Here is a 26,797-nt window from a genome sequence, read left to right on the forward strand (position 1 = left end):
TCTTGAAAACTGGATAGAAATTCAGGCAATTGCATCTAATTGATACAATAACCCCACCCGACATCATTGTGCCCATCCCTGATGTCATCATGCCCATCCCCCGCATCCCTGCCCCACCCAATGGCAACAGCCCTGTCCCCTTTGTTTGGGTTTAGCCACTAGCAGGGCCGGAACTAGGGGTAGGCAGGGTGCCCGGTCGGCTTGGCACCCCCCCGGCCACCAGCAAAAGTGGCAACCTATTATTATGGCAGTTTATTTAAACACGGGGTTGCCCAATGCAGTATAAAAACACAAATCATAAAAATAAATCCTGCCCTCTGGGCACTACCTTCACACATTTGATGAGTTCCCTCAATAAACTGGGCTCCTTGTGGACTACCAGTAACAGAACCCATATGTTTGGGGTCATCCTTGTACTCATGATACTTCTTGGGGAATTTCTCCTGGTTTTTCTCTCAGGTCCTAACACAGACCTTGCTGCTCTGAGAGCTTACATGCTAATACTTTCAGTTTCTATTCCTTCACCAGAAGTTTGGAGGTGTGAACAACCCATACAACAGCGAGAGTATATAAGGACTGGCAATTTTTTATCACAAGAGCCAGAAAGCAAAGGAGAATAGTCGGCAGTATAGAAGTAGCAGGAGGGAGAGTTTAGAAAAGTATAATAAAGGTAAATAATATGTATCGCCAGACTCTTAATCGAGCAGCAAGAGAGCAAAGCCAGTCGGGTAACACAGCTGAGCACAATCCCCCTGCTGCTCCGGAAAGGCAACAAAGAGAGGGGCAGCCAAGTATGAATCCAGTAAGAGAAAGATTCCCATCTCGGAGGCAGCAGGAAAATTCCCAACATGGGAGACCACCAAATACAAGCACGTCTCAAAATCGGCAGCTGATGGGGGGACCCTACAGGCATGAGGATTCCACCCCAGTTCCTTGGTGAGATGGGAAAGGGATCCAGGCTTTTCTATTATTGTGTTCTGGTCATAACAGCAAAAGTCTTGGTGGACTTATTTATAAAAACTATCTGCACCCCAAGGCAGTAATAGAGTAAATGGAGCTCCCGGGGTGAGAATCTAAGCTTTTGTGTGTTTCCACTTCTGGAACAAGATTTAAATGCACTAATTAGCTCTACATACCAAAAAATTGATGATGAAATTTTCATGATATAGGGATATATAAACCAGAAAAATATTTTATTTTATACCTGGAAATCCAGCTGACTTGGAAAGCTCATGTCTCATAAATGTTCAATTTCCAAATTTATGAGTTTTATGGAGATTTTTGACTTCTAGAGATCAAAAACTCCCTGCTGTACACTGCCAAATTTTCATAGCACTACAGCAGAAAATGGCATACTTTAGATTGCAAAGCCAAAAAATCCTGAAACGGTAGGTCCAGGAAGTGCAGGCAGCAGCAGAAACATAGTTCCCACGTGTCTGCTGCTGCCTAGGGGCCCCTGGGCGATCACTCACCTCTAAGCAGGGAATGAAGGAGCTTTAAAAAGCCATTTCGCCGCCTGGAACTACTACAGATCATAGACTCTACATTCTGTGGCACTTCTGTTCTTTAATCCACAGAATGTAGATTCTACGATCTGTGGCACTTAAAGGGTTAAACACCATACATATTAACTGAAATTATACATATCCAAATGTAAACAGAATTTTAAATGTAAAAACATCCACAGTAGGCAGGAAGAGAAACAGCCATAATATATATATAGGTTATGCCAATCCACTCACCATTATGGCATCAGCCTGTGTGCCCGATGGAGAGGATTTAGGCATAAAAACTTACGAGAATGCATTTTTGTGCCAAAAAAACACTCTGTGTGTCTGCATAATGCTTTGTCTGTCAGCACAGTTGCATTATGGAGCAGATCAACTGTTCCTCTGTCTGCATTTATATGCAGATGGAGAAACAGCCCCATGTAGCAGTAGCCTTAAGTAACAGTGCACAATGCATTTCACTTGGTAGTTGCAGCTACTGAGTCCCATATTGATGTAAACCCTAGAATTACAGCCATATCTAGGCTGCTGGTAGTGCCGGGGTAATTTTCTTTTAATTGATGCTAACACTATCCTAAGAATGCCTGGTGATTTAAGTATACATACTTATAACCCATTTATATATACAAAGCACATGTATTCATGTTCACATTCTTTGCAAAAACTTACATTCTGAATCCATAAGCTTATAAAAAGTTTATCAGTGATGCTGTTGTAGAGCTGCCATAATATACAAGTCCAAAGTTCAAATGGTACATTCATGTTTCAGAATTTTTTTTACAACCACGTATTGATTTGCATTCTCTTCTACCTTATTGAACTGGAGAAGGTCACTTATCTCACTGGGCACCCTTGTCCTTTTGTACAGAGAAAATAGATTTGGGCAGTACAGCAAGCGTAAAGTGCCTCTCAGTTAAACCCCTTGGACACTGAAGTATCTATTTTCCTATCCAATAGAATTGTCTTTGCAGTAGTTTCATGCTTTCATGCATACTTTCTACCAATTGTCCTAAGCACAAAAATCAATGTTTTTGTTATTTCTTGGGCTAAACAGGAATATTTAAGTTACTCCATGTTTGGTCCTTGCGAGGAAGTTAATTAGATTACCAGTATACAGCCCCCCAATCTTTGCCCAATTGTTGTGACTGTTTTTTGCCTACAAATCAGCAGTCCAGGGCCTGCTTAGCTCAAGAAATAACTGTAGATTTGTCATAATTAAAACAATATTCTAAAAGTATGTTGAGCTCAAGTCCTATTCATTGAACTCATGTTGTGCAAGTGGCCATACTGTCCCGTTAGGCAGGGTCGGACTGGGGGGTGCAGGGCCCACCGGGGATTCTGCCTCAAGGGCCCCTGCACCCCCAATGGCTCCCGCCACCTTCACACATACACCCTTCCCCCCACCCCGCAGGGGACCCACCACCTGTCCGACCCCGAGTGCGCGTACCTGCAACGTGTCGGGGAGGGAGGCCGGGGATATGCCCCTCGATCCCCTTCTGAACACATTTCCTACTCCCCTTCTGGACACACCTCCTGCTCCCCCCCCCTCGAACATGCCCTCTGTTCCCCTTCTGAACACCAATCCCGTGGAGTGCCCTCGGGCATCGGGTTTGGACCGGCTGGGCCCACCGGGTTTTTTCCTGGTGTCCCGGCGGCCCAGTCCGACCCTGCCTTTAGGTGGCAGCTTACTGAATTATTTTTTAGTCTTGCAATATACTTTCAATACAACATCTGATCCTTCCTGCATGTAAACATATAGCCTGTAATTACAGCCTGCTGCTGGTTGTTATAGGTTACAAGACCTGGTTGAACCATTGTATTATTAGTATTATTGTATTGCTCTGTTACAGCTCTAGAGCAAAGGGTCTGGCATTAGAACATTTGCAGGGCTATTATACCTTTTTATAATTAAGCTGGTATTTGGTCTTGGCTTTTCTTTTGTTCTCACTGGAATTATAGTACAGTATTTGTATATCCACAGTGATGCAGAGCAATTGCATGGAATTCACCATCTCCTGCCAAGGTGCTCTCTTTGCTCAGACGTGGCTGCTTGCGGACATACCTTCTGCTGGACTTGCGTCTCACAACACTCGAGTTTCCCTCAGCCATTTGGAATGATCTGTCCAATCTGCCGGATGCAAGGGATAAATGCAAACTTATATCCGGAAATTGTGAGTAAGCTTACACGGAGAATGACAAAATAAAGTAATATTACAAGCAGTATATCCACCCCATAGGGCTTATGTTGAACATAACTTTCTTATGGTTTTGAGAAATATGTGTTTTTTGTTATTTCTTGAACTAAGCAGTGTAGTATGTAAAACGGAATGTCACATTCTAATTCATGTCCGTACGAGCATAACCAAAACAAATCACCAATCCACTGAGAAACCCTCTGTATAAACAACCCCCTTCCCCCAGCTGCAGCATATTAGGCTATAAGATAAAGAGCAGCTTATTATACAGAGGCTTCTAGGCGGGCTACAATTTTTCTAATACTGATAGGAAAAAAATAAACACCTCCTAATTGCAATAATGTTTAAAAAGAAATATACAGCCCATTTAAAGGGATAGTGACACATTCAAGGTTTTAGTGACATGTTCCTGTTAAAACATATCCCTCTAAATGGGATGCTCAACTTTTTAAAGCATTCGGTACTAAAAACCTTTTAGCCTTGTTTTTCCCTCTTCCTTATGGCGTAATATATACAGGCCAGTTTTAGAAATAGAAATGTACATATACCCTAAATCGACCTTAAGGAGTAAGTAATAATTAAAATCCAGCCTTTAGAATAAATCTGCTTTCTGGTTGCTGGGTTTCACTGACCCTAGCAACCAGAAAGACAGAGAAAGCCTTTAGAAAGGCATTAAAAACAAATAATTCGAAAGGGCAACAACAATTGTGTTTTTTTCATGTTCTTTTCATTTTTATTCCACATTTTAATTCATTGATGCTTTTTCAGTTTGAATCTTTTAATGAACAACCAGATATTTGTGGAAATGGGTTTAGTTGTGGTTTCAAAAAACTCTAAAACCACGAAAATGTAATGTTGATTAATGGGCCTCCCCGTGTCATAAACTATTAAGCTGCCCAATGTTTGGGTCATGCACTGGGGCCTATGGAGGCCATTCAGATGGGGACTGAATCAACGCACCAATGAGCATCCAATGGGATTTTCCAACCTGCCAGATTGATATTTGCCCAATTTTTGGCCAGATATTGGTCCTACAGGCCATTGGTGGGCCCCATACATGGACCAATAAGTTGCTGACTTGGTCTGCAGGGACCTTAAGGTTCTGCCCTATTGATCTTACAGTCATGTGACCATGCACCACAGTTACGTAATGCTCCCCTTTCCCGGGCTGTTATACATAGAGCATAAGTACTTGACGTGTGATGGGCAAAGTTCTGCAAATAAGGTGAATGCTTTGGTGAATTATCAACAAAAAAACTAGACTTTGCATTTGGGCTGGAAAGCTATTTGGAATGTTCAATAAAGTAGGGTGGGAAAACAATGACGAAGTTATGATTACAGCAGAACCCAGATTTGATGTTGGCCATGGGACTGCTCGAAGCGGTGTAAAGTTTGGGAATGAAAAAACATTTTGTCTGCGTGGTATTGCGAAAAAACAGCAATTATTCTGGGAAAACATAAAATCTGGGCTCTACTGTATTATTGTTTATATAGTGCCAGATTATTGTGCAACACTGGAGCCCCAGAGGAGCTTACAATCTAAGGTCCCTATCACATTCCCACACACTATGGGCTAGTGAGCCAATTAACCTGTCTGCATGTTTTTGGAGTGTGGCAGGAAATCCATGCAGACACAGGGAAAACAGGTTTAGACCTCAATGCTAAACGGCAGCTATGCTAACAACTGTGCCTCCATGCTGCCCGCAAAAACACTACAATTTCGTACCTTGCGACAAAATCGTATTGTCGTGCAGAGTACAAAAGTTTCGGATTCATTCAAGCTTCGGTATCGTGACTTTCCTTGGGCCAGGTTGGAGCTGCAGAGTGCCATTGAGCCCTATGGGAGACTTTCCTTGGGCCAGGTTGGAGCTGCAGAGTGCCATTGAGCCCTATGGGAGACTTTCCTTGGGCCGGGTTGGAGCTGCAGAGTGCCATTGAGTCCTATGGGAGACTTTCCTTGGGCCAGGTTGGAGCTGCAGAGTGCCATTGAGTCCTATGGGAGACTTTCCTTGGGCCAGGTTGGAGCTGCAGAGTGCCATTGAGCCCTATGGGAGACTTTCCTTGGGCCGGGTTGGAGCTGCAGAGTGCCATTGAGCCCTATGGGAGACTTTCCTTGGGCCGGGTTGGAGCTGCAGAGTGCCATTGAGCCCTATGGGAGGCTTTCCTTGGGCCGGGTTGGAGCTGCAGAGTGCCATTGAGCCCTATGGGAGACTTTCCTTGGGCCGGGTTGGAGCTGCAGAGTGCCATTGAGCCCTATGGGAGACTTTCCTTGGGCCAGGTTGGAGCTGCAGAGTGCCATTGAGCCCTATGGGAGACTTTCCTTGGGCCAGGTTGGAGCTGCAGAGTGCCATTGAGCCCTATGGGAGACTTTCCTTGGGCCGGGTTGGAGCTGCAGAGTGCCATTGAGCCCTATGGGAGACTTTCCTTGGGCCAGGTTGGAGCTGCAGAGTGCCATTGAGTCCTATGGGAGACTTTCCTTGGGCCGGGTTGGAGCTGCAGAGTGCCATTGAGCCCTATGGGAGACTTTCCTTGGGCCGGGTTGGAGCTGCAGAGTGCCATTGAGCCCTATGGGAGACTTTCCTTGGGCCGGGTTGGAGCTGCAGAGTGCCATTGAGCCCTATGGGAGGCTTTCCTTGGGCCGGGTTGGAGCTGCAGAGTGCCATTGAGCCCTATGGGAGACTTTCCTTGGGCCGGGTTGGAGCTGCAGAGTGCCATTGAGCCCTATGGGAGACTTTCCTTGGGCCGGGTTGGAGCTGCAGAGTGCCATTGAGCCCTATGGGAGACTTTCCTTGGGCCGGGTTGGAGCTGCAGAGTGCCATTGAGCCCTATGGGAGGCTTTCCTTGGGCCGGGTTGGAGCTGCAGAGTGCCATTGAGCCCTATGGGAGACTTTCCTTGGGCCGGGTTGGAGCTGCAGAGTGCCATTGAGCCCTATGGGAGACTTTCCTTGGGCCGGGTTGGAGCTGCAGAGTGCCATTGAACCCTATGGGAGACTTTCCTTGGGCCGGGTTGGAGCTGCAGAGTGCCATTGAGCCCTATGGGAGACTTTCCTTGGGCCGGGTTGGAGCTGCAGAGTGCCATTGAGCCCTATGGGAGGCTTTCCTTGGGCCGGGTTGGAGCTGCAGAGTGCCATTGAGCCCTATGGGAGACTTTCCTTGGGCCGGGTTGGAGCTGCAGAGTGCCATTGAGCCATATGGGAGACTTTCCTTGGGCCGGGTTGGAGCTGCAGAGTGCCATTGAGCCCTATGGGAGACTTTCCTTGGGCCGGGTTGGAGCTGCAGAGTGCCATTGAGCCCTATGGGAGACTTTCCTTGGGCCGGGTTGGAGCTGCAGAGTGCCATTGAGCCCTATGGGAGACTTTCCTTGGGCCGGGTTGGAGCTGCAGAGTGCCATTGAGCCCTATGGGAGACTTTCCTTGGGCCGGGTTGGAGCTGCAGAGTGCCATTGAGCCCTATGGGAGACTTTCCTTGGGCCGGGTTGGAGCTGCAGAGTGCCATTGAGCCCTATGGGAGACTTTCCTTGGGCCGGGTTGGAGCTGCAGAGTGCCATTGAGCCCTATGGGAGACTTTCCTTGGGCCGGGTTGGAGCTGCAGAGTGCCATTGAGCCCTATGGGAGACTTTCCTTGGGCCGGGTTGGAGCTGCAGAGTGCCATTGAGCCCTATGGGAGACTTTCCTTGGGCCAGGTTGGAGCTGCAGAGTGCCATTGAGCCCTATGGGAGGCTTCCAAAATCATGCACTGAACGATCAAAGTCGGAAAGGTTTTCCCGCTGTTTACGATCGTTCAGTACGAAAATTTCGGATCGCTAATATGATATTATCGTGACTAATACGATTTTTTTGTAAGCATTTTCGTGATATTTGCGATCTTCAGAAATTATTGTGTCCGGTTCGAATTTTTCGAACTCGTGATTTCATGAATGTAGCCCTTAGTATCTGCAACCATTGTGTCCTGAGTGTTCGTGTAGTCATTTTTGTGTAGAGGGCCAGATTTGTGTACAAAGGCCCAGGCCTAGGGCAGTTGTGTAAATTGATGGGTCAAGGCCCCCCACAAAAAATCTTTGAAGGGGCCCAGTACATACCAATTACTACCCAGAACTCCACACCAGCCCACTCCCTGCCCCCCACCAGCATCACTCGCCCAACTGCTTCCCCTTCTCCCCAGCCACAGGTAGGAGAGCGGATGTGGAAGAGCGATTTCTATCCCTATAAGGGAAGCACACCCCACAGTCCGGGCCCCCCTGTCCCCTGTGCCCCTCTAAATTTATGCCAGTGGCCTAGAGCTCAATGGATGTATCTACACTGGGGACTAGGGGGGGAATTTTAACGGCTGTTTGAATGGCCCGACCAGTCCCCAGTGCAGCCAATTTGTGGAACAGCGGTGTCAGCAGCAATGTGGAGTAGACGAGGTAGGTGTGGGCAGTGGCAGCTGTAAAGCTGGCCCTGTTTGTGTATAGATAGGCAAACATTAAAGTATCACAGTGCAGTTCAATTATGCTTTATGGCTGAGATTAGAGCTATCTTTAAAAAAGAACATTCAGAACCCAATAGTCATAGATACTGAGTGTTATTTACTAAATTGCAGGCGCAGTGCTCAGATATGCATACATATATTCACTATACAGGGTGCCCTCCTACATGGAGCATTTAGTGTCACTTCAGAAGCAGCTATTGTGCATGTGTATTTCTAAACCACACTCACCACACCCTGGCCTTTCCACTCTGTTCCACCTGGTGCACAGTATTTAGAGAGACTTCAGCACTCTCCACCACGATCCAAATAGCACAAAAATACCGGCACAACAGAACTTGTTTTAGCAGGATAAACCCTGCTGATTTTTAATAGTAACAAACCATGTAACATTTCGGGGGCATGCCCCTTCGTCAGTCTGAAAAAGGGGCATGCCTCCGAAATGTTACATGGTTTGTTACTATTAAAAATCAGCAGGGTTTATCCCGCTTAAACAAGTCCTGTTGTGCCGGTATTTTTGTGCTATTGTGCTTGTGTATTTCTGCCTATTAAGTGAGACTGAAGTATGCCTCACACCAGCCCATGTATAAGTACAACATACCCATCATGCTCTCCATTTCTTTTCAGAAAGTCCAGTTGCTTTACACTTATTTCTACTAGATGCTGTATATCTGGATGAATATAGCCCAAAGCAAACACCCACTCTCCCCTTCTCTACTGAGTGGGTGATTTTATACAATATGTGCAATACAACACTGTATAAGAATCCTGAATGAATTAATTGTCCCTGGGCAACACCTTACGTTATCCTTTCCCCTTCAGGAGAGTCCATTTCCCCTGGAACGAGAATGGGCTGTGCCGCTGATCTTTGCGGATCATGCTGGTAATATCAAGTTAAACATGGCAGCCGTGGAAAATTATTTCTTGAGAGACAACATGAGAGATATTCCAGTCTATCTGCTGAGCGTGGTTGGAGAAAAGCGCACAGGCAAATCTTTCCTGATGAACTACATTATACGCGCCCTACGAAACCAGGTAAGCAGGCCCGGACTGACAATCTGTAGGTTCTGGCAAATGCCAGAGGGGCTGCTGTAAGATGCCATAGACACTCACTATTTATTGGCTGTTTGGGCCTCTGTGTACTTGTAATGCCAGTCTGAATCCCAGTGCAGGCCTACAGGTGTGTCAGTGCAAAATCTCATACCCAGGCTTTATTAGACCAGGCACTTAGGACGTAATGCACATTTCAGTCACAGGCACGGAAGGTGACATTTATAACATAACCTATAATCAGGGCTGCCCCTGGTTGGTATTTTATCCAACCTAACCTGCTTTTACAGAATAAATATCCCTTTAAAGGGCGGCAGACCCACCAGTAAGTGGACAGATTTCTTACTATAAGATGTTGTTTTATTTTCTGTAGGTGAAAGGGAACATATTCAGTCTCGGGGAAGAAAATGAGACCCTAACAGGGTTTGAATGGAAACCTGGGACTTTGGGTACCACAAAGGGAGTATGGATTTGGAGCAAGCCTTTCTTTCTGGAAAGGAATGGAAAGAAGGTATGAGTTCTATCTTAACCCACCATATATGTGACTATCAGACGTTAAGCAAATGTCCTTTATAACTACATAAATTGTATTAGTGGGGGAAATAGTATTTTGCACATTATCTTAGGTACTGAGATTCCATACTGCCTTCCAAAGCCAGGCCAAATAGTATTGGTGCCCGAAGCAGGTAATGTAAGTAAATGTCATGATGCCACATACTTCCCCCAACTTGGGCGCTTTTCTGGCTAATACTCTGTTTAACCCCAACTACCGGTGTTACAAGAATGAGTCAGGGCTGTAACTGAGTGGCTTTAAACAGTGGTGTAACTACATATACAGCAGACCACTTGGTCACGGGAGGCCTGGGCAGCAGGGGGGCCCGGACTGTGGGTCTGCTGTACCTCCCCCTCCCCCTCCCCCCTTAAATATAGTGGCGCAGTCAGGGCCAGGAGGTGCATTGCAGTCGGGGAAGGGGTGTCGGGGGTGTCAGGGGTGGAGGGACTGGTTAAAAGATTTTTCTACAGGGGGTCCGGCACAAACAAGGTACGCTTCTGGCTTTTTTTTTTTATTGGCCCCCACCAATAAAAAAATGTCTGTAATCCTCCAACTGATGCGTGCCCATTCCCTCTTCCCCCCCCCCGTCAGTTCTTACTGGATCCCCCTCCTTATACCACTGGAGTCATTTATATGGTTAGTCAAGCCAATTACAACCCACCATGCAGGCAGAACTTAAGTTTTAAATTCCACATAGGATTTTCCATTGCAAAATTCAGACAAAGCAGCAGAACAATAAAATCAGCAGATGGAGCGGAGGTCAGCCATGTTTGGGGGCAGAGCAGGGCGGGGTTATGATGTCACAGGGCTGCAAAACACAGGCAGTACTTATAAAGTGGAGGGGGCCTATGTTGGCCTTTATGGGTTCTTTATTTGAAGTTTTAGAATATTATACATTTTTCTCTTGTAAGCATGACAAAAATCCCATTGAGCCTACATTTCAATCTGTTACCTGTTGTATTAGTTACCTTTATCTCCGGGCCCTCTCAGAATCCATTGTTACAATGATACTACTCATTGGTTGTTAAAGAGATACTGACACCTGAAATTAAATTGTTTTTTAAATATATCATTACACTGTCTTGCCCCAGGGGCCCCACACCCCCCAAGGTGCCTCGGCAGCCACAGCCCCTGCATCCCACCCCAGGCCCCCCCCCAATCCCCTTCAGGGGTCGCCTCCACCCGTCCGACATCCTCCCTGAGTGTGTAAACGAAACACGCCAGGGGAGGGACACAGGCGTAAAGGGGATCGGGTCTGGGCAGCCGGGTTATTTCCTGGTGGCCCAGTCCCACCCTGAAGGTAATGTTCAATAGACTCCTCTTAGCAATCTAGATCTTTACATGCAGGCTTGGGGTACGAGTCAGTTATTTTGAAGAAAAAGTTACCTTTGTAGTTACCTTTGTCAATCATAGGGGCACATTTACTAATCCACGAATGCTCCGAAGGCGTCCGAATTCGCTTTTTTCGCAATGATCGGTATTTTTGCGACTTTTTCGGTGCCGTCACGACTTATTTTCCCCAACTTTTCGTCACCTTACCGAAAATTTCGGATTGAACGAAAGAACGTTCATGCGCAAGTGCACTGATCAAGCCCATGCAGACATGCACTGAAGGATCAAAGTCAGAATGGTTTTCCCGGTGTTTAAGAATGTTCAATAAGAAAAATTTGCAACAAAAAGTCGTGAAAAATACGAAAAAGTCGCGGCGGCAACGAAAAAGTTCAGAAATGTTCATTTCCAATACGAATTTTTACCGTTCAGGATTCGGATTCGTGGATTAGTAAATGGGCCCCATAGTTTTACTCCTGCATGTAGAGAGACAGAACGTTTATTTCTGTGAGATAAACTTATATTCAATTTCCATTTTCATGATAGTCCCCCTTTGGTATAGGCTACCACCTGTATGTTTATTAGGGATGCACTGAATCTACTATTTTGAAATTCATCTGGAACCCAAATCCTTCATGAAAGATTCGTCAGAATACCGGATCTAATTCTAATTTGCAGCAGGATTTAAGGATTCGGATTCAGTTTGGCCAGAGGCATGGATTCTGAATCTGAATCCAAATCCTGCTGAAAAAGGCCAAATCCCCAACCAAATCCTGGATACAGTGCTTCCCTAATGTTTATCTATGATGTGTGGATGCTTTCTGAACACTGTTTCCTTCTAGATGGCATTGTTTGTCATGGATTCCGAGGGATTAATGGACATCGGGAATGACAGAAATACCAGTACTAAGTTGTTCTTATCATGTGTGCTACTCAGTACTCATCTTGTAAGTACTGAATCTCCGCTACATAAGTGTCCTGTGTAAGAACTGACAAATAAGTATAATTAGTGGAAAGGCTAGTCAAACTGAAAAATGACTTTTTGGTAGAAGATGGCACTTTCTCATGGGGGGGAAAAAACTAAGGAAGCCCCCATGAGAGAAAAGAGTTCAGTCTTTAAATAGGCACAGACACCAGAAATTAAAAACCAAATTATCTCAAAATGACCATAAAAAAGGATTGTGGTGCAGTTAAAACATCTTTAGTTTGATTTATCAGAAAGGTCTATGTAAATACAGCCATAAGCACTCACAGAAACGCTGTACTCTCTATCAAAAGAGGATTTATTTTCTTCTTTTGTGTACATATGTTCCTGCTCTCATAAAAATAATTTAGGGCACGGACATGAGCCCTCCCATCAGAATTTGCTCCCCCTCCTTACTCAGTGTAATCTGAGTTACCAGCAGCTAGAGCTGCAGCAGGAAGCTACTAAGATTAAGCTAAAATGGCAGCTGCTATCTTAAACAAACAGAGGGAGCTTCTAGGGCTCTTTACTCTGGTATGGTAAAGCTTTCAGCAGAATAACACACATAGGCAAGACTGAATAGAAGGCAATTTTAAGACATATCAAAGCATTTAAAATAATATGGATTTTCTTGAACGCAATTTAAGTCTGTTTTATGTTCATTTTACATTTTTTTAGATCTTTAATGTAAAAGGTGTTCTAGATGAGAGGGAAGTGGACTACCTGGAGGTAAGAATGAGAATCACAAGACAGTGCTATAATATTGCATTAAAATGGAAGCAATGAAACCTTCTGTTATTCTGAATAAACATTTTATTTCATGAACTTTAAAACAAAGGAACAAATAAAATAGTAACTGAGACGTGCACCAGTTTGGACACCCTAGTAAGTGAATATTTAGTAACACCCCTTGGCACCAATCACAGCTTGTTAGGCATTTGCCTTTTGTATCCAGATTCTTTCAATTCTTGTGGGGATTTTTGCCCATTCTTAATTGCAGATAAAAAAAAAGAAGACCAATTTCAGATGATCTCAGTATATATCATACCAAAAGTGAACTCAAAGTTGAACAACCCCTTTAAAAGTGATCTAGTACAGTGTTATAAACAGAACTCAGCTACATAGTAAACTAAAACCAGGTTGTTTTAAACGCACCTCCTGTCGATATATGACCCCAAGGGAAACCTTTGTCCATCCTCAGACAGCCCAAAGGATTAATATTAGACGCCATATAACATGTACAACCACTTTATTATTAACATGCCCATTTGGATTATTTTATGTGGGCAAATCTGAATTAGCATTAAGACCTAGTTTGGATGCTCACAGGTCATTGGTACAGTTTATCGGGACCAGAGCACTAATAAACCAGCTGCTAAACAGTATGTGCAAATGGGTCATAGATTGTCCACTTTTAGATCACAACTGATCATCGAATATTACTGCTGAGAAAGGTTTATTGGATCAAGAGATTGGGGTCGTTGTCGCCCATGGGTGTAAATGAGAACTGCTCAATGAATATAAACAAAATTGTGTGTGCATTTTCATCAGGTTAGGGCATTTGCAATTCTTTGAAAATGAGCCCCCCTTATTTTAATAGTACAGGGGCTGCTGTACTAACCACCATGTATAGCATACCTCTCCAACAGTAATTCCTCTTTATACCCAAATGGCTCTCAGAGCTATGAGGCACCCATTGCTAAAACTGTCCCACTCATGGCTGGATGTCACATGGGCTACAGAAGCTGTCAGCCCAATTCGGCACTTAATGCACGGGCCCCTCTTCCCAAGCAGAACTAGGGGTAGAGAGAAGAGGCACAACAGTATGAGGTACTAGGCACATAGGGAAATCTGGAACTGAATTAGGAGAAAAGTTTTTCTTGTTGAATTGAATGTAGCCCATTATGTCGAGACTTGACTTAGTTGGTGTTAAGTCCAAATGTTGACTATGAAGCCAAAGGATTATCAGCTGTAGGATAAAATGCTTTGCATGCAAGAGAACAGACGCAGACGCGAAGCCTACTTGTTCTGTCCTACCGGATTGGTGGGCAGACCTTTATTTATATGAAATATTTGTTCATGATATATTAAAATGAAACATAAGGTGGTCCTGTTAGTTCACCAATCAGATTAAAGCACGTATAGTCATTCTATGATACGTAAAAGTCTTTTGAGGTTATTTATCATGTTCCTAATTTGACTTTTTCCCTAATTACAGGTTTGGGCAGTACATCTTAAATCAATAGTTAATTCAAACATAGTTATTTGCTTAACTGTGAATGACATTTTCGAATGACATTTTGTGATTCAGTCCAGTCCAGTAATATTGATTTTCTTCAAATACACAGTTTAAGTAATATCATGCTACTAGAATTTTATGATTCCTTAGTATACTATATGCAGTTTAATTAATATACATCTATATAACCTTAACATTGGTATAAGGAATCCAGAGCACAGGAAACCCAAGTAAGTACACTATACCGATTTTTTTGTGCAAATGTGTTTAATCAGGGACAGATTTCTACTTGTTTAACAGAATCGCTTATAGCAATATGTAATATAATGAAAAGAGAAGGTGAAGAATGTAAAGAATCAGCTCACATATTCCTTGTGTTTCTAGATATATATGCATCAAGCTGTACAACGAGCAGAACAAAATAAACAGGTAACCAGAACTTTCTTTGTTCAAATGCTTTCAGACCTGTCCTAGTTATCCCCAAGCAATTTAAAGGTATTTAGTGTGAGAAGCAACCGCTGTAGATGGGAGAGTGGGAGTGGGAGATTGTGGGGGAAAAATCATTTTTTATTTTCCAAGCTCCCCTGTAGCATACCTCTTCACTGGCCAGGTTTTGGCCACACCTCCTTGAGCTAGGCCACACCTCCAAACCATCCCTGGCCACTTTCCAATAAACACTGTACCTTGGGTTACCAATATGATAGAGCAAGGGAAGTTCTAAACCCCATATAGGAAAATTAGTGCAGTTAGTACTTCCTAAACTATACTCATCTATTGAAGCAATGGGACCCATGTTTGCTTTCCCTTCCCCGGAGGGCATTCACTGTGGCACCCCAGCATTAAAAAGGGCCCAACCTGTGGCTGAGACTCTACTCTCTTTTGATGTCCATCTTTCTTTTCCTCTACCTCTCTCTTTCTTTCTTTTCTTCTGCATCTGTCACAATCTATGCTCATAGAATGCTTTCACTTGCCGGTTGCACCAATATTTTTTCTTCCTAGTAGCATTTATTGTACCTTAGTTCTTTTGTTGAGGATTTATTTTATATTGCAGTATCTGGATATTGTAGTCCGGGACTGGAATGATCATGAAGCATGTGATAGTAAACATGCTGCATCTTACTTGAAACAACAAGTAGAGGTAAGAGGACTTCATTGCCTGTACAACGTTAGGTTTACTGACGCAAATAGATAAGAATCCAGTTGTAACAGAGCAAGTCATAGTAATGTAGGAATTTTAATTAATAAATAATAATACCACCATAGTTAATGGAAAGAATATGATAAATGTTGTCACAGCTTGTTAACGACCTACGAGAAAAGGCACTATATTTTTATCTAGTGGAGGTGCAGGCAGTGCCAGACTGGGCCGCCGGGGTACCAGATCCGATTCCCCCCAGGGTGCTCCCGTGGCTCCCTCCCCTGGCACACCGCAGGTAAGTTTCATTTAGGAGTGCTCGGAGGAGGGGGCGGAGGGTGTTGGGGGCCCCTGCAGGGGGGGTGAATGGGGGTGTGTGAAGGCGGCAGGGCCATTGGTGGGTGCAGGGACCCCTGAGGCAGAAGCCCTGTTGGGCCCACCGGGGCTTCTGCCTCAGGGGCTCCTGCACCCCCCATGGCCCCCGCTGTGGCCTTTACACCCTCCCCCTTCAGGCCCCCCCCACCCATCTGACAACCCCCCCCCCCCCCCCAGTGCGTGTAAATGAAACTCATCTGCAGCGCGTCAGAGGAGGGAGACCCCCAGGTTTTTTCCTGGTGCCTCGGCGGCCCAGCCTGACCTCAAACCTACCCAGAGCGAAGTTCTAAAGTACAAGTACTAGAGCCTCTGGGTAATAGAGATTATATAATGTCTCATTTAATAGTTGTTGCAGACAGAAAACAGACCCGGTAACTGCTGGGGGGCCAGGAACGTCAGGGGAGCCCTGCGGGATTGTAACTAATAAGCAGCTGCAATATATGTTAATGAAAAATATCTTGTTCTGTGGCCCAATATCCAGTCATTCCACTGCTGGAAAGTTCACGTAGGATATAGCTCATGTAATTCAGTAACTAGATCCCAATATAAACAGCTGATATTACTCTATAATATGTAGTTCATATAAATAGTTCCATTAATGAATGTGCTAATAAGTCAGTTCATTGGGGGTCAGTGGAAATTGCCCTAGTTAAACCCCACACTCCTGCCTGCCCCTCTCACTGCTTTGTCACTGCTTGATATGAAAGTTATATGAGTTCCTATATAAGTTGCCTATGTTTTTAGGTAAATGATGTACGTTTAAATGTAGGTTATACCATTTACGTAGCTTTGTGCTACAGACAGCAGTATCTCCTTCCCCCCCTCCCCTCCATGGCAGCCCCGATCACAGTTCTTTCACTGACAATAATATTCCTTCTGAATAACAAGAGTGACAACCAAAACCAATCCTGCCCCTATTTAATAAAAAACATCCTTAACATTTTATTTTAAAAACCTTGCCAGAATGGAAAAGCTGTGTAGCTGTTTATTAAGTGCCAATATAATGACTTTTGTAACGACAGCGTCACCTGCTGGTCAATTCTTTTGACTGTTTAGGTGGAGAGAGATGCTCAGAAGGAAAACAGAGAACTGTTCTGATGTTGCTCTGTTCAGAAGCCTTAAATGGCCTTTCTCATCTCTTTTCTAAGCAGAGCAACATTAGAACCCTTCTGTTTTCCTTCTGAGCATCTCTCTCCACCTGAACAGTCAAAGGAACTGACCAGCAGATGGCGCTGTTGTTACAAAAGTCATCATATTAGCACTTGAAAACAGCTTAATAGGTTTAAAATGTAAAACAAAAAGTGCAAAAGTGCTTATGAAAGACCCCTGAGTAATATTATTAATTTTTCAAAGGTTTACTTATCCTTTTTTTAAAAGATAGATTACATGATAGCTATAGTGAATAGAAGGAAAGCCATAATGACAAAATGTATATAATTCAGTTATCAGAACTTGCTAGCTAAAGCACCATGCATGGATTTCCTTGGTTTGCAATAAACATTGTATTGTCTCTTTATGTCCCTTGCTAGATTTTAAGGAACAGAGACATTAGCCCTGCAGTTCTAAAAGCTCTGGAAAGTGACAATACCAAATGTTTCCTGATGCCACACCCTGGAAAAAAGATTTCTAAAAGTAAAACTGGAGTGGTGAAAGGTAGTGTGCAGCTATTTATGTATGGAGTAGTTAAATAATTGTAAGAACTACGGAGCTGACAGTAATACTGCTTGTACTGAATGATGCCTCTAAGGCAAGATCTATATATCAACAGGAGTAACGTCTAGAACTACCAAAATGAGTGTATAATAGCAATTTGGGGACATTGTTGCTTTTATTTGCCACAGTGGAGGGACATTGTTATTTCTATTGCACGTTCCCTAGGTCATTTGTTTAATGGGATTCTGTCATGATTTTATGATATACTTTTTATTTCTAAATTACAATGTTTACATAGCAAATAATTCACTCATTTAACATTTGATTCTTGAACCAACAAATGTATTTTTAGCTGTAATATTGGTGTGTAGGCGCCATCTTAGTGCCTGAGTCTGAGCTTTCAGAAGGAGCCAGCACTACACATTAGAACTGCTTTGAGGTAACCTATTGTTTCTCCTACTCCCATGTAACTGGAGGAGTCCCAAGCCGGACTTGGATTTCTTACTATTGAGTGCTATTCTGATACCTACTGGGAGCTGCTATCTTGCTCCCTTCCCATTGTTCTGCTGATCGGCTGCTGGGAGGGGGGGTGATATCACTCCAACTTGCAGCACAGCAGTAAAGTGTGACTGAAGTGTATCAGAGCACAGGTAGGGTTGCTACCTCTGCCGGTTTTCTTAGCTGGGCAGGGGTGACGTCACAGGGGTGGGGCCATGACACGGCAATCAGCAATTGGCTGATTGGCGTGTCAATGTTAGGGATTCCTACCCGGTTTTCCTAATTTGGGACTGGAAACTGGACATCTCTGTTTTTTTAAACTCTTCACTTTGCAGGCAGTATGATGTATGTGCAAAAGAGCTGTGAAACGTGACTGTTTCACAAACAGTACAGAATTATTAGCTGATTTTGTGTAGAAAGATTCTTACTTCCATGTGATAAAACTTATATTACATTTTCATGATAGTCCCCCGTTAAGATACTACAGGCTGCTCCCATTCATAGTATATAGCTCTAGTTACATGCCTGTGCCGTAGGTCTCATTAGAAGTTAGCAAACAGCTCTGCCAAAGGGGTCAGCTTAATTTAGCTTTTTTTTATGTTTGAGGCGGTCAAGGGGGGATGCATTGCTAGCGCTTTCTGTACTAGAAGAGCCAAAATTCTGGTTTAAAAATTGGAATGTTGGCTTTTAAAATTACCAGAATCGGCTTTTTGCAGCCTCTGGTACATTGAGGGGCACTGCCATCTGAGGTGGGTTTCTCAACTTGCCCAATGGCAGCAGTGACCCTGAGCTCCAGCAAAGACCAAACTTGTTCTGTGCTTGGGCTTTAGACTTATCTCTACAAGATACTACATATATTATGGCCTTGATTAATGGACATTTTGTAATATGGTTTTTAATGGACTAAGGAAAATTGTTCAATTGTCCCAGGTTTCTAATATATCCCTGCCGGCTTCTCTCTGTTCTCCTTCGGTTATAGTTGGTGCACACTGTATGGTGAAGGTTGGTACTCACCGACTATGCCTTGAGTAAATCCTTTATTCCAACAGCAGATTTGAAATTCTATAAAACAGGAGTGCTCTTTTTTTTTTTATATATTAACCATTTAAAATCACCACACTCACATTTTAAAAGCCATCATATTGCTTTGAAATAGTCTTTCCAAGGTCTTCCCATCGTTTCGCATCACTTACTCTGTACCCACAACTTATTACAAGATAACACGAGTATGGTAAAGGATTTGGGATCTTTCAAGATCGTTCAATCAGCCACTAACGTTCAGGACTGAAACGGCAGATAAGGAGGTAGAAACAATAGGATTTCTACCTCCTTCTGCCGATTCAGCCCTGAAGGCAGATTTTGATCAGGCGCCTTCTATGGCACCCAATCAAAATCTTTTAACCCGCTCGATCGGCGAGTCGATCAGCAGCCTCCTGCGATATCGGTTTACTCGCCGACTTGCCATACACGCACCGAATATCGTACGAAACAAGGTTTTGTACGATATTAGCGGTGTGTGTATGGCCAGCTTGATAGTGTGAGATGGCACATAAAGGTGTGCAGGGTTTTTTGTGTTTTGAAAACCAATCACCATGCAATGGAGTATCAGATATTATGTAGCTGCACTTGTAATTATCTTCAGCAATGAGAATATCTTCTCCTCTCACCCTTATACTTTATAGATATGGATGAAGACTTTAAGGAGAGTCTGACGATGTATCTAAAAAATTTGGTGGAAAGGCCCAAAAATCCTACATTGACTGGAGCTCTGCTGGCCAACATGCTAATGGTTAGTGCTACACATGGTTTAGGGGTAATGAATAGAAGAATTTACACTAAGCCCAAGACACAGCAGTGTTTTCTTGTTTCACAGGAGATAATAAGTCATCTTCAGCATGCAAGGGGTGACTTCGCTAGCCCACAAGCGGTAAGTAGAATATCTGCAGCTTTTTACAGTCTTTAGCTATTATTCACAAATTAACAAAAAGTATTATTGAAATAATTGGTTATCTTTGTGCAGTATCCACCTCTGAACCCTTGGTTATATAACCCATCCCAAAGTTAAGCTCCCGCTTTCTAGTCTGATTGATCTGGAGTTCTTGGGAAAGGCTCTGCAGCAGGACAGGGTGATTATTCCATTTTTGCATGGTCTGTGCTAAATAGGCATGCACCCAGCTTTTTTTTAAGGATTTGTTTTGGCCGGATCTGCGGTCCCGCCCGGATTTGGCCAAATCCCACTGGGTGGGTTTGGGGGTTCAGCTGAACCCAAAAAAGTGTGTTCGGTGCATCCCTAGTACTAAATTTCAGATATAGCTGAGGGGTAAGATTTTGGGTTAGTATCACATATGGGCTGATTTTGGCTTGTGTATAAACGCAGAACCATTTGCTCCACTGACCTCTACTTGCTACTGGGTCTGCACTCACAGGCACGGCGTTAGCCTGGGATCTGACACAGCATGGAAACGTGTGAGATTCTTGGCCTGCATATTTTTTTTTAGCCTACACAAGGGGTGCCCAGACTTTTTCCCGTGATGATCGACTTTTGGCTCCTCCCCGCATATGTATGCGACACAGCGTACGTACACCAACCCAATAGACACGCGGAACCGCCGCACTTCCGCATTTCCCGGCTTTGACGTGGTCCACCAGAAATCCATGGGGGATCGACTGGTGGACTGCAATCGACGTTTTGGCCACCCCTGGCCTACACGGTGGAGGGCTGATAATGGAAGCCAGTTTTGACCACTACCCTTTTTAAACTACACCAACTTCAAACCACCCCCAGGTTATCACAAGAGCTTTTAAAGCAATACCTACATCAGGGGGCTCAAACTCAATTTACCTGGGGGCCGCAGGAGGCAAAGTCAGGATGAGGCTGGGCCGCATAAGGGATTTCACAAAAAATTGGCTTTCAAGGGATAATGCAAGGCACGGCGGGCGGGAGCTGCTGATTGCGGAAATGACGTTATGCCATCATAACAGTTATTATGGGAAGACGTTCTGTGTGCACAATTAGCTCCTTAGCAGCTAATTGTGCACACAGAACGTCTTCCCATAATAACGGTTATGATGGCATAACATCATTTCCGCAATCAGCAGCTCCCGCCCGCCGTGCCTTGCATTATCCCATGAATCGCAATAAAAATCGCAATCCATTCATTGCTTTTGAGAAGGCGTTGGTGCGGGCCACAAAATACTGTACCGAGGGCCGCAAATGGCCCGCGGGCCGCGAGTTTGAGACCCCTGACCTACATTAATGGTGGTAGTGCAGCAAAAACCCAAATGGTTGGTGCTCACTGTAGGCATATCACCCTTCATTCATATGTGAAAGAATTATATTATGTCATATGTCTCCCCTCCCCTGTGAATAACACAACAACTCCCAGCATATAATTATACACCTTAGGGACCATATAATAACTATTTCCAAATGATAACAAACTCCCAGAACAAACCCCTGCCATCTTCACCTCCCACAGGCAGCATAGGGCAGGCAGAGTGTGGCACACACAGGCAGCATAGGGCAGGCAAAGTATGGCACACACAGGCAGCATAGGGCAGGCAGAGTATGGCACACACAGGCAGCATAGGGCAGGCAGAGTATGGCACACACAGGCAGCATAGGGCAGGCAGAGTATGGCACACACAGGCAGCATAGGGCTGGCAGAGTATGGCACACACAGCCAGCATAGGGCAAGCAGAACACTGCCTGTGTGTGCCATACCCTGCCTGTGTGTGCTATACTCTGCCAGCTGTCTCAAAATATCACTCTCTACATCATACTAAAAGTTAATTTTAAGGTAAACAGCCCCTTTAACAATATGCAGTTGTCCAAATGATAAAAACCAGACAGGGCTTTCCATTGAATGGCAGGGGCGACCAGCCAATCACTGACCACCACATCATAACCCCACTACCTTCCTGATTTTGGGGCTATTTCCCTAGTGCCTCCTCCCTGGTCCCTCCGTTGAAATCAGCTTCCGTGACTGCTGAGTTTTCCTACTGATTCAGTAACACAGTGTTCTTTTCCTTGCCTACAGATGTCTGATCAACTTACGAACAGTGAAGAAATGCAGAACATAATCGTGGAGTTTCAGAAATTTCTCCCGACGTTGGTAGGTTACTAACCCTAAGGCAATTGCTTGGATTAAATAGTTTTATGTGCCTAGGGGTATATCATCTACATAGGAGACTACATAAAGAGAGCTGAAGGGGGGATCACCAGGAAAGAGTTTGGGGGAGTGCCTAGGTATATCAGCGACTTGGCTTAAATGTCCCACTTTAAACATTTTTAATTTCATTTGTTGGTGATTATAAATCGCCAACGTATTCTGCAGCACTGCACAATAAATGAATATATACATTGAACATACAGATTACATACAAAAATACAACCAGTAAAAGGGGGCCTTGGCCAAGAGAACACAGTTAGGGATGGGAGAAATGATTCGCGCGGCGAAAAAATTTGCGCACCACAGTAAATTTCACTGCACGTCAGTTCCTTTGACGCGGGCTTCGCTTTCTATGACGCGGGTGTCGGCTTTTCACGTATGCGCAGGTGTGTCATTCCGTTGATGCACGCCTTAAAAGCCGACGTGTGCGTCATAGAAAGGATGCCCACGTCAAAGGAAGTGGCGCCGCAATTTACTGTTGCACGGCGAATCATTTCGCCCATCCCTATTCACAGTCCCTAGTGTGTAAAATTGGGTTTACTTCTCCTTTAAGAATCTACGGAAAATTCAGGACGCCCTTTATAAAATAAAAACATCGAGTTTGCTGAGGTGCAGAGTGTAAATGTAATGCAGTAAAAAAAAGATTTTGCCCAGGGCCTGCACTTTAGTCTATGTAGCTGGCGCCCTGTGGGTCTGCGTAACGCAGATGGGATTTTACTGAAGTTCAATGCAAAGCAGGAACCTGTTTATACAAACCTATTCCCAAGTGACAATCAATAAACTGCACTTACCATTTTAGAGGTCCCCCATATGTAATAAAAGTCACTGTTTGCCCAGTAGCAGCAATCAATAAGATGTTTGTTTTAAAAGACAAGGAAAGGCTGAGTCACTTGGGGGTGCCAAAATGTTAGGCACCCCAAGTGACTTAAATCACCTACCTTGTGCCCCGGGCTGGTGCCCCTGTTAGGAGAAAACCGCACCAGCCCGGGGCACCTGTAGCAAGCGCTTCCTCCTTCCTGCTTCGTTCTGCCGCAACATTCCCCGGACAATCACATGCGCAGTAGAGTAAAAAGCCGACTTTATAGTTTAAGTTCCGCTATTCACTCTACTGCGCATGTGCGCATGCGAAGCAGGAAGGAGGAAGCGCTACAGGTACCCCGGGTTGGTGCTGTTCTCTCCGAACAGGGGCACCAGCCCGGGGTAAAAGGTAGGTGATTTAAGTCACTTGGGGGTGCCTAACATTTTGGCACCCCCAAGTGACTTAGCCTTTCCTTGTCCTTTAAACAATTGACCAATAAATTCTACCTGCTGATTGGTTGCTATGAGTAAGGGGTTGTACAGACAAGCGTTTCGCCCTGGGTTCCACTTTGGAGGCATTTTCCCTCGTTCCACCGCAGGCGATAGATGTTCATGCGTACTGCTGTGGTAAGTCCTTCCTGCGTTCACTGCAGGGTAAAATGCAGCCCTTTCTTCCCCATGGAGGTGCACTCATACAGACGCATGTAAGTGCATCATGCCATGTTCCACCTGTGTTTGGCGCTTACACGTGCCTGTGTGAGTACACCTCCATAGGGAATCATGGGCTGTGTCTGTTAATGTGTACCCCTGAGGTGGAACGCAGGGCAAGCACTCGTCTGTACAAACCCTTACTGCTCCTGGGCAAATAATTGCCTTTTATTACATTACCCCAAAAGTATTTGCTTAGTTCTCTCTGTGGTACAATATTTGAATTGATCCAATCTTCTGGCACAGCCCAGCAGCCACCCAAACACATGGCCTCGCTCCTCCTTCAGCACCAGAACTGTAACACCAGATTGGGACATACTGGAACCTAGTATCTTGGGGACATGCTGATTAGGGATGTAGCGAACCTCAAAAAAAAAGTTCGCAAACTTACGCCAAAAAGCGCGAATATTTGCGAACTTTGCGAACCCCATAGACTTCAATGGGAAGGCGAACTTTAAAACCTAGAAAAGCCATTTCTGGCCAGAAAACTGATTTTAAAGTTGTTTAAAGGGTGCCACGACCTGGACAGTGGCATGCAGGAGGGGGATCAAGCAAAAATTTCTCTGAAAAATACTTTGTTGACACAGCGTTGCGTAAAAACGGGCAGACCTAGCGGAAATACGCGGCGTTTTTTGCTATTTCGCACTATTAGCACCACGGAAACGGGATTTGCTGAAAAACGCCATGTGTGGCTTGTGCGGCATTTTTAGGCCGAGAAAAAACGCAGCGGAAAAACGCCACGCGAACCCAAATTGCGAACATACATGAAAAGTTTGCGAACAACACCCGATGTTCGTGCGAATTAGTTCACCGGCGAACAGTTCGCTACATCTCTAATGCTGATTCTTCCCTTACTATTGGCCTATCACCTACAGCTTGTTTTTTTTCATGTTTATCATACTTAACACAAACCTACCTTTTTTCTCTCATTTATTCCCATATTAAAAGTCCTCCTTACAGCTGCCGGGAACTATGTGGGAATGTATTTCTGCAAAGTCCTCAGAACTTGTGAAGAAATTTGAGGTGTCGTTTAGTGGCACCAATGCCGATATGCGCACAAATATGGTGGAAGAGCTGAGGAGCAAGTTGAAGGAAGTAGGGGAGAAGTTCTACTCAGACTACAAATGGAAGGGAATTAAATATGCCTCCTCTGCCTTACTCCTTGTGTCTGGGCCATTAGGAGGAATGATGTTTGCTGGAGAGGCAGCAGCAGCAGCGACAACTACAGGCTTCCTACCCACGGCCCTATCATATGCTCAGTATTTTGGCGCTGTAATTGCAGGGCGATTTTTGGGGCGGTGGCTATAAATGTAGGGGTTTTTTTACTCTGTCATACCCAATACTATTCTGTAACCCAGTAACTTTGTGCACCCAGTAATAAAGCTTATAGAGTATTTTAGTACTCTTTAAGTACTCTAACATAACACAGTGGATTAAGGGTTTGTTCTTGTTGATTGCTTGAACCCCCCCCCTGTATAACTGAAGCCGAGTCTGCCATTTGAAGTAGTGGTACCTGGTGGGTAACTGCCCACATACAATGGACCCAGGTGGGACCAAGTAAGGGTTGTGTACATTGTGCAGCTGTGCAGTTTTACATTCAAATGTAAACATTCAATAGCAAAAACAATATAGCAGAAGGGGACAGAAGTGAATCAGTAACCTTCTGGCCCAGCCCAGAGTGTGTTTTCCTTTAAAAACCCAAACCAGTCATAGTACTTTGTTCTAAAGAAGCACACCGCCATGTTTAATCCACTTCCTAAGTATTCCTTGCAGACGCTTGCACAGTATAGTACTTTTGATGAGTTCTTTGTTTAGTAAACAACACATCATAACTAGCAAGTCAGAGAATGGAAAACAGAAAGACCAAGCAAAAGACTAACAGGTATATTCTGAGGCCCAGGAGCTTTGTGGGGAAAATTGTTTAAAGGGGAAGTTTGCCTTTGAATAAACTTTTATGTTATAGGTCAGGGGTCTGCAACCTTTAAGACATAAAGAGCCACTTGGACCCGTTTTCGAAAAGAGTCCAGGCCCCCCCTATAATATGCCAGAGTCCAGGCCCCCCCTATAATGTGCAAGAGTCCAGGCCCCCCCTATAATGTGCAAGAGTCCAGGCCCCCCTATAATGTGCCAGAGTCCAGGCCCCCCTATAATGTGCCAGAGTCCAGCCCCAGTATAATGTGCCAGAGTCCAGCCCCAGTATAATGTGCCAGAGTCCAGCCCCAGTATAATGTGCCAGAGTCCAGCCCCAGTATAATGTGCCAGAGTCCAGCCCCAGTATAATGTGCCAGAGTCCAGCCCCAGTATAATGTGCCAGAGTCCAGCCCCAGTATAATGTGCCAGAGTCCAGCCCCAGTATAATGTGCCAGAGTCCAGCCCCAGTATAATGTGCCAGAGTCCAGCCCCAGTATAATGTGCCAGAGTCCAGGCTCTGTGACTTACCTCCTGAGAGCGAATCATGCGCCGGTCCTCCTCTTCAGCGCAGCGGCAGTCTGGCGGCGCGATGACGTCATCACGGTCCAGGGGCCTCTCTGATAGGCTGCCGGCCAGCGGCAGCACACACATCATCCTCCGCGGAGAGCAGCGCCTGAAAAGCCACTGAAAGACTAGTAGTCACTAGTCTTTCAGTGGCTTTTCAGGCGCGCTGCTCGCAGCGGAGGATGATAGTCACCATGGGCGTCCACAGAAGGGGGCAAGAGGGGGCACTTGCCCCCCCCTGGAAAAGTAGCAAAAAAACCAAAAACCTTACTCCGTTTCTGCAGTCCCCTCAAGCCCGTTTTTGCTGTGCTCCGATTGGATCTTTCTTCTTGTGGATTCTCCAATCAGAGCACAGCTTCCTTGACAGACAGTAAAATTGACCAATCAGAGCACACATGCACACAGGGATCGGGAGATTTTGCAAACTGGAAACAGAAATAAAGACTGAAAAGAAGAATCTGCCCCTGTAACTTTACCTAAGAACCAACTCTCAACTTTTGCTGCAGTTTTCATCCCACAGGTACTATACCCAGGCACTATACCCAGGCACTATACCCAGGCACTATACCCAGGTACTATACACAGGTACTATACCCAGGCACTATACCCAGGCACTATACCCAGGCACTATACCCAGGCACTATACCCAGGCACTATACCCAGGCACTATACCCAGGC

The 26,797-nt window shown here is 44.8% G+C and overlaps 1 protein-coding gene across 1 annotated transcript; it reads left to right on the forward strand.

Annotated features, from left to right (window-relative positions):
- The first annotated feature begins 503 nt into the window (after nucleotides 1-503).
- On the forward strand, nucleotides 504-25,068 carry LOC100496673 (RING finger protein 112). Its single transcript, XM_012959409.3, has 13 exons — nucleotides 504-936; nucleotides 3,490-3,679; nucleotides 8,993-9,205; nucleotides 9,594-9,731; nucleotides 11,945-12,049; nucleotides 12,745-12,795; nucleotides 14,690-14,734; nucleotides 15,357-15,443; nucleotides 17,345-17,468; nucleotides 19,649-19,755; nucleotides 19,840-19,893; nucleotides 22,007-22,081; nucleotides 24,593-25,068. The coding sequence occupies exons 1-13, from the start codon at nucleotides 680-682 to the stop codon at nucleotides 24,950-24,952; spliced, it is 1,806 nt and encodes a 601-aa protein (XP_012814863.1). The 5' UTR covers nucleotides 504-679; the 3' UTR covers nucleotides 24,953-25,068.
- The last annotated feature ends 1,729 nt before the right edge of the window (nucleotides 25,069-26,797 follow it).

This window comes from Xenopus tropicalis, chromosome 3 (genome assembly GCF_000004195.4).
Source record: "Xenopus tropicalis strain Nigerian chromosome 3, UCB_Xtro_10.0, whole genome shotgun sequence".
In the NCBI taxonomy this organism is placed as follows: Eukaryota; Metazoa; Chordata; class Amphibia; order Anura; family Pipidae; genus Xenopus; species Xenopus tropicalis.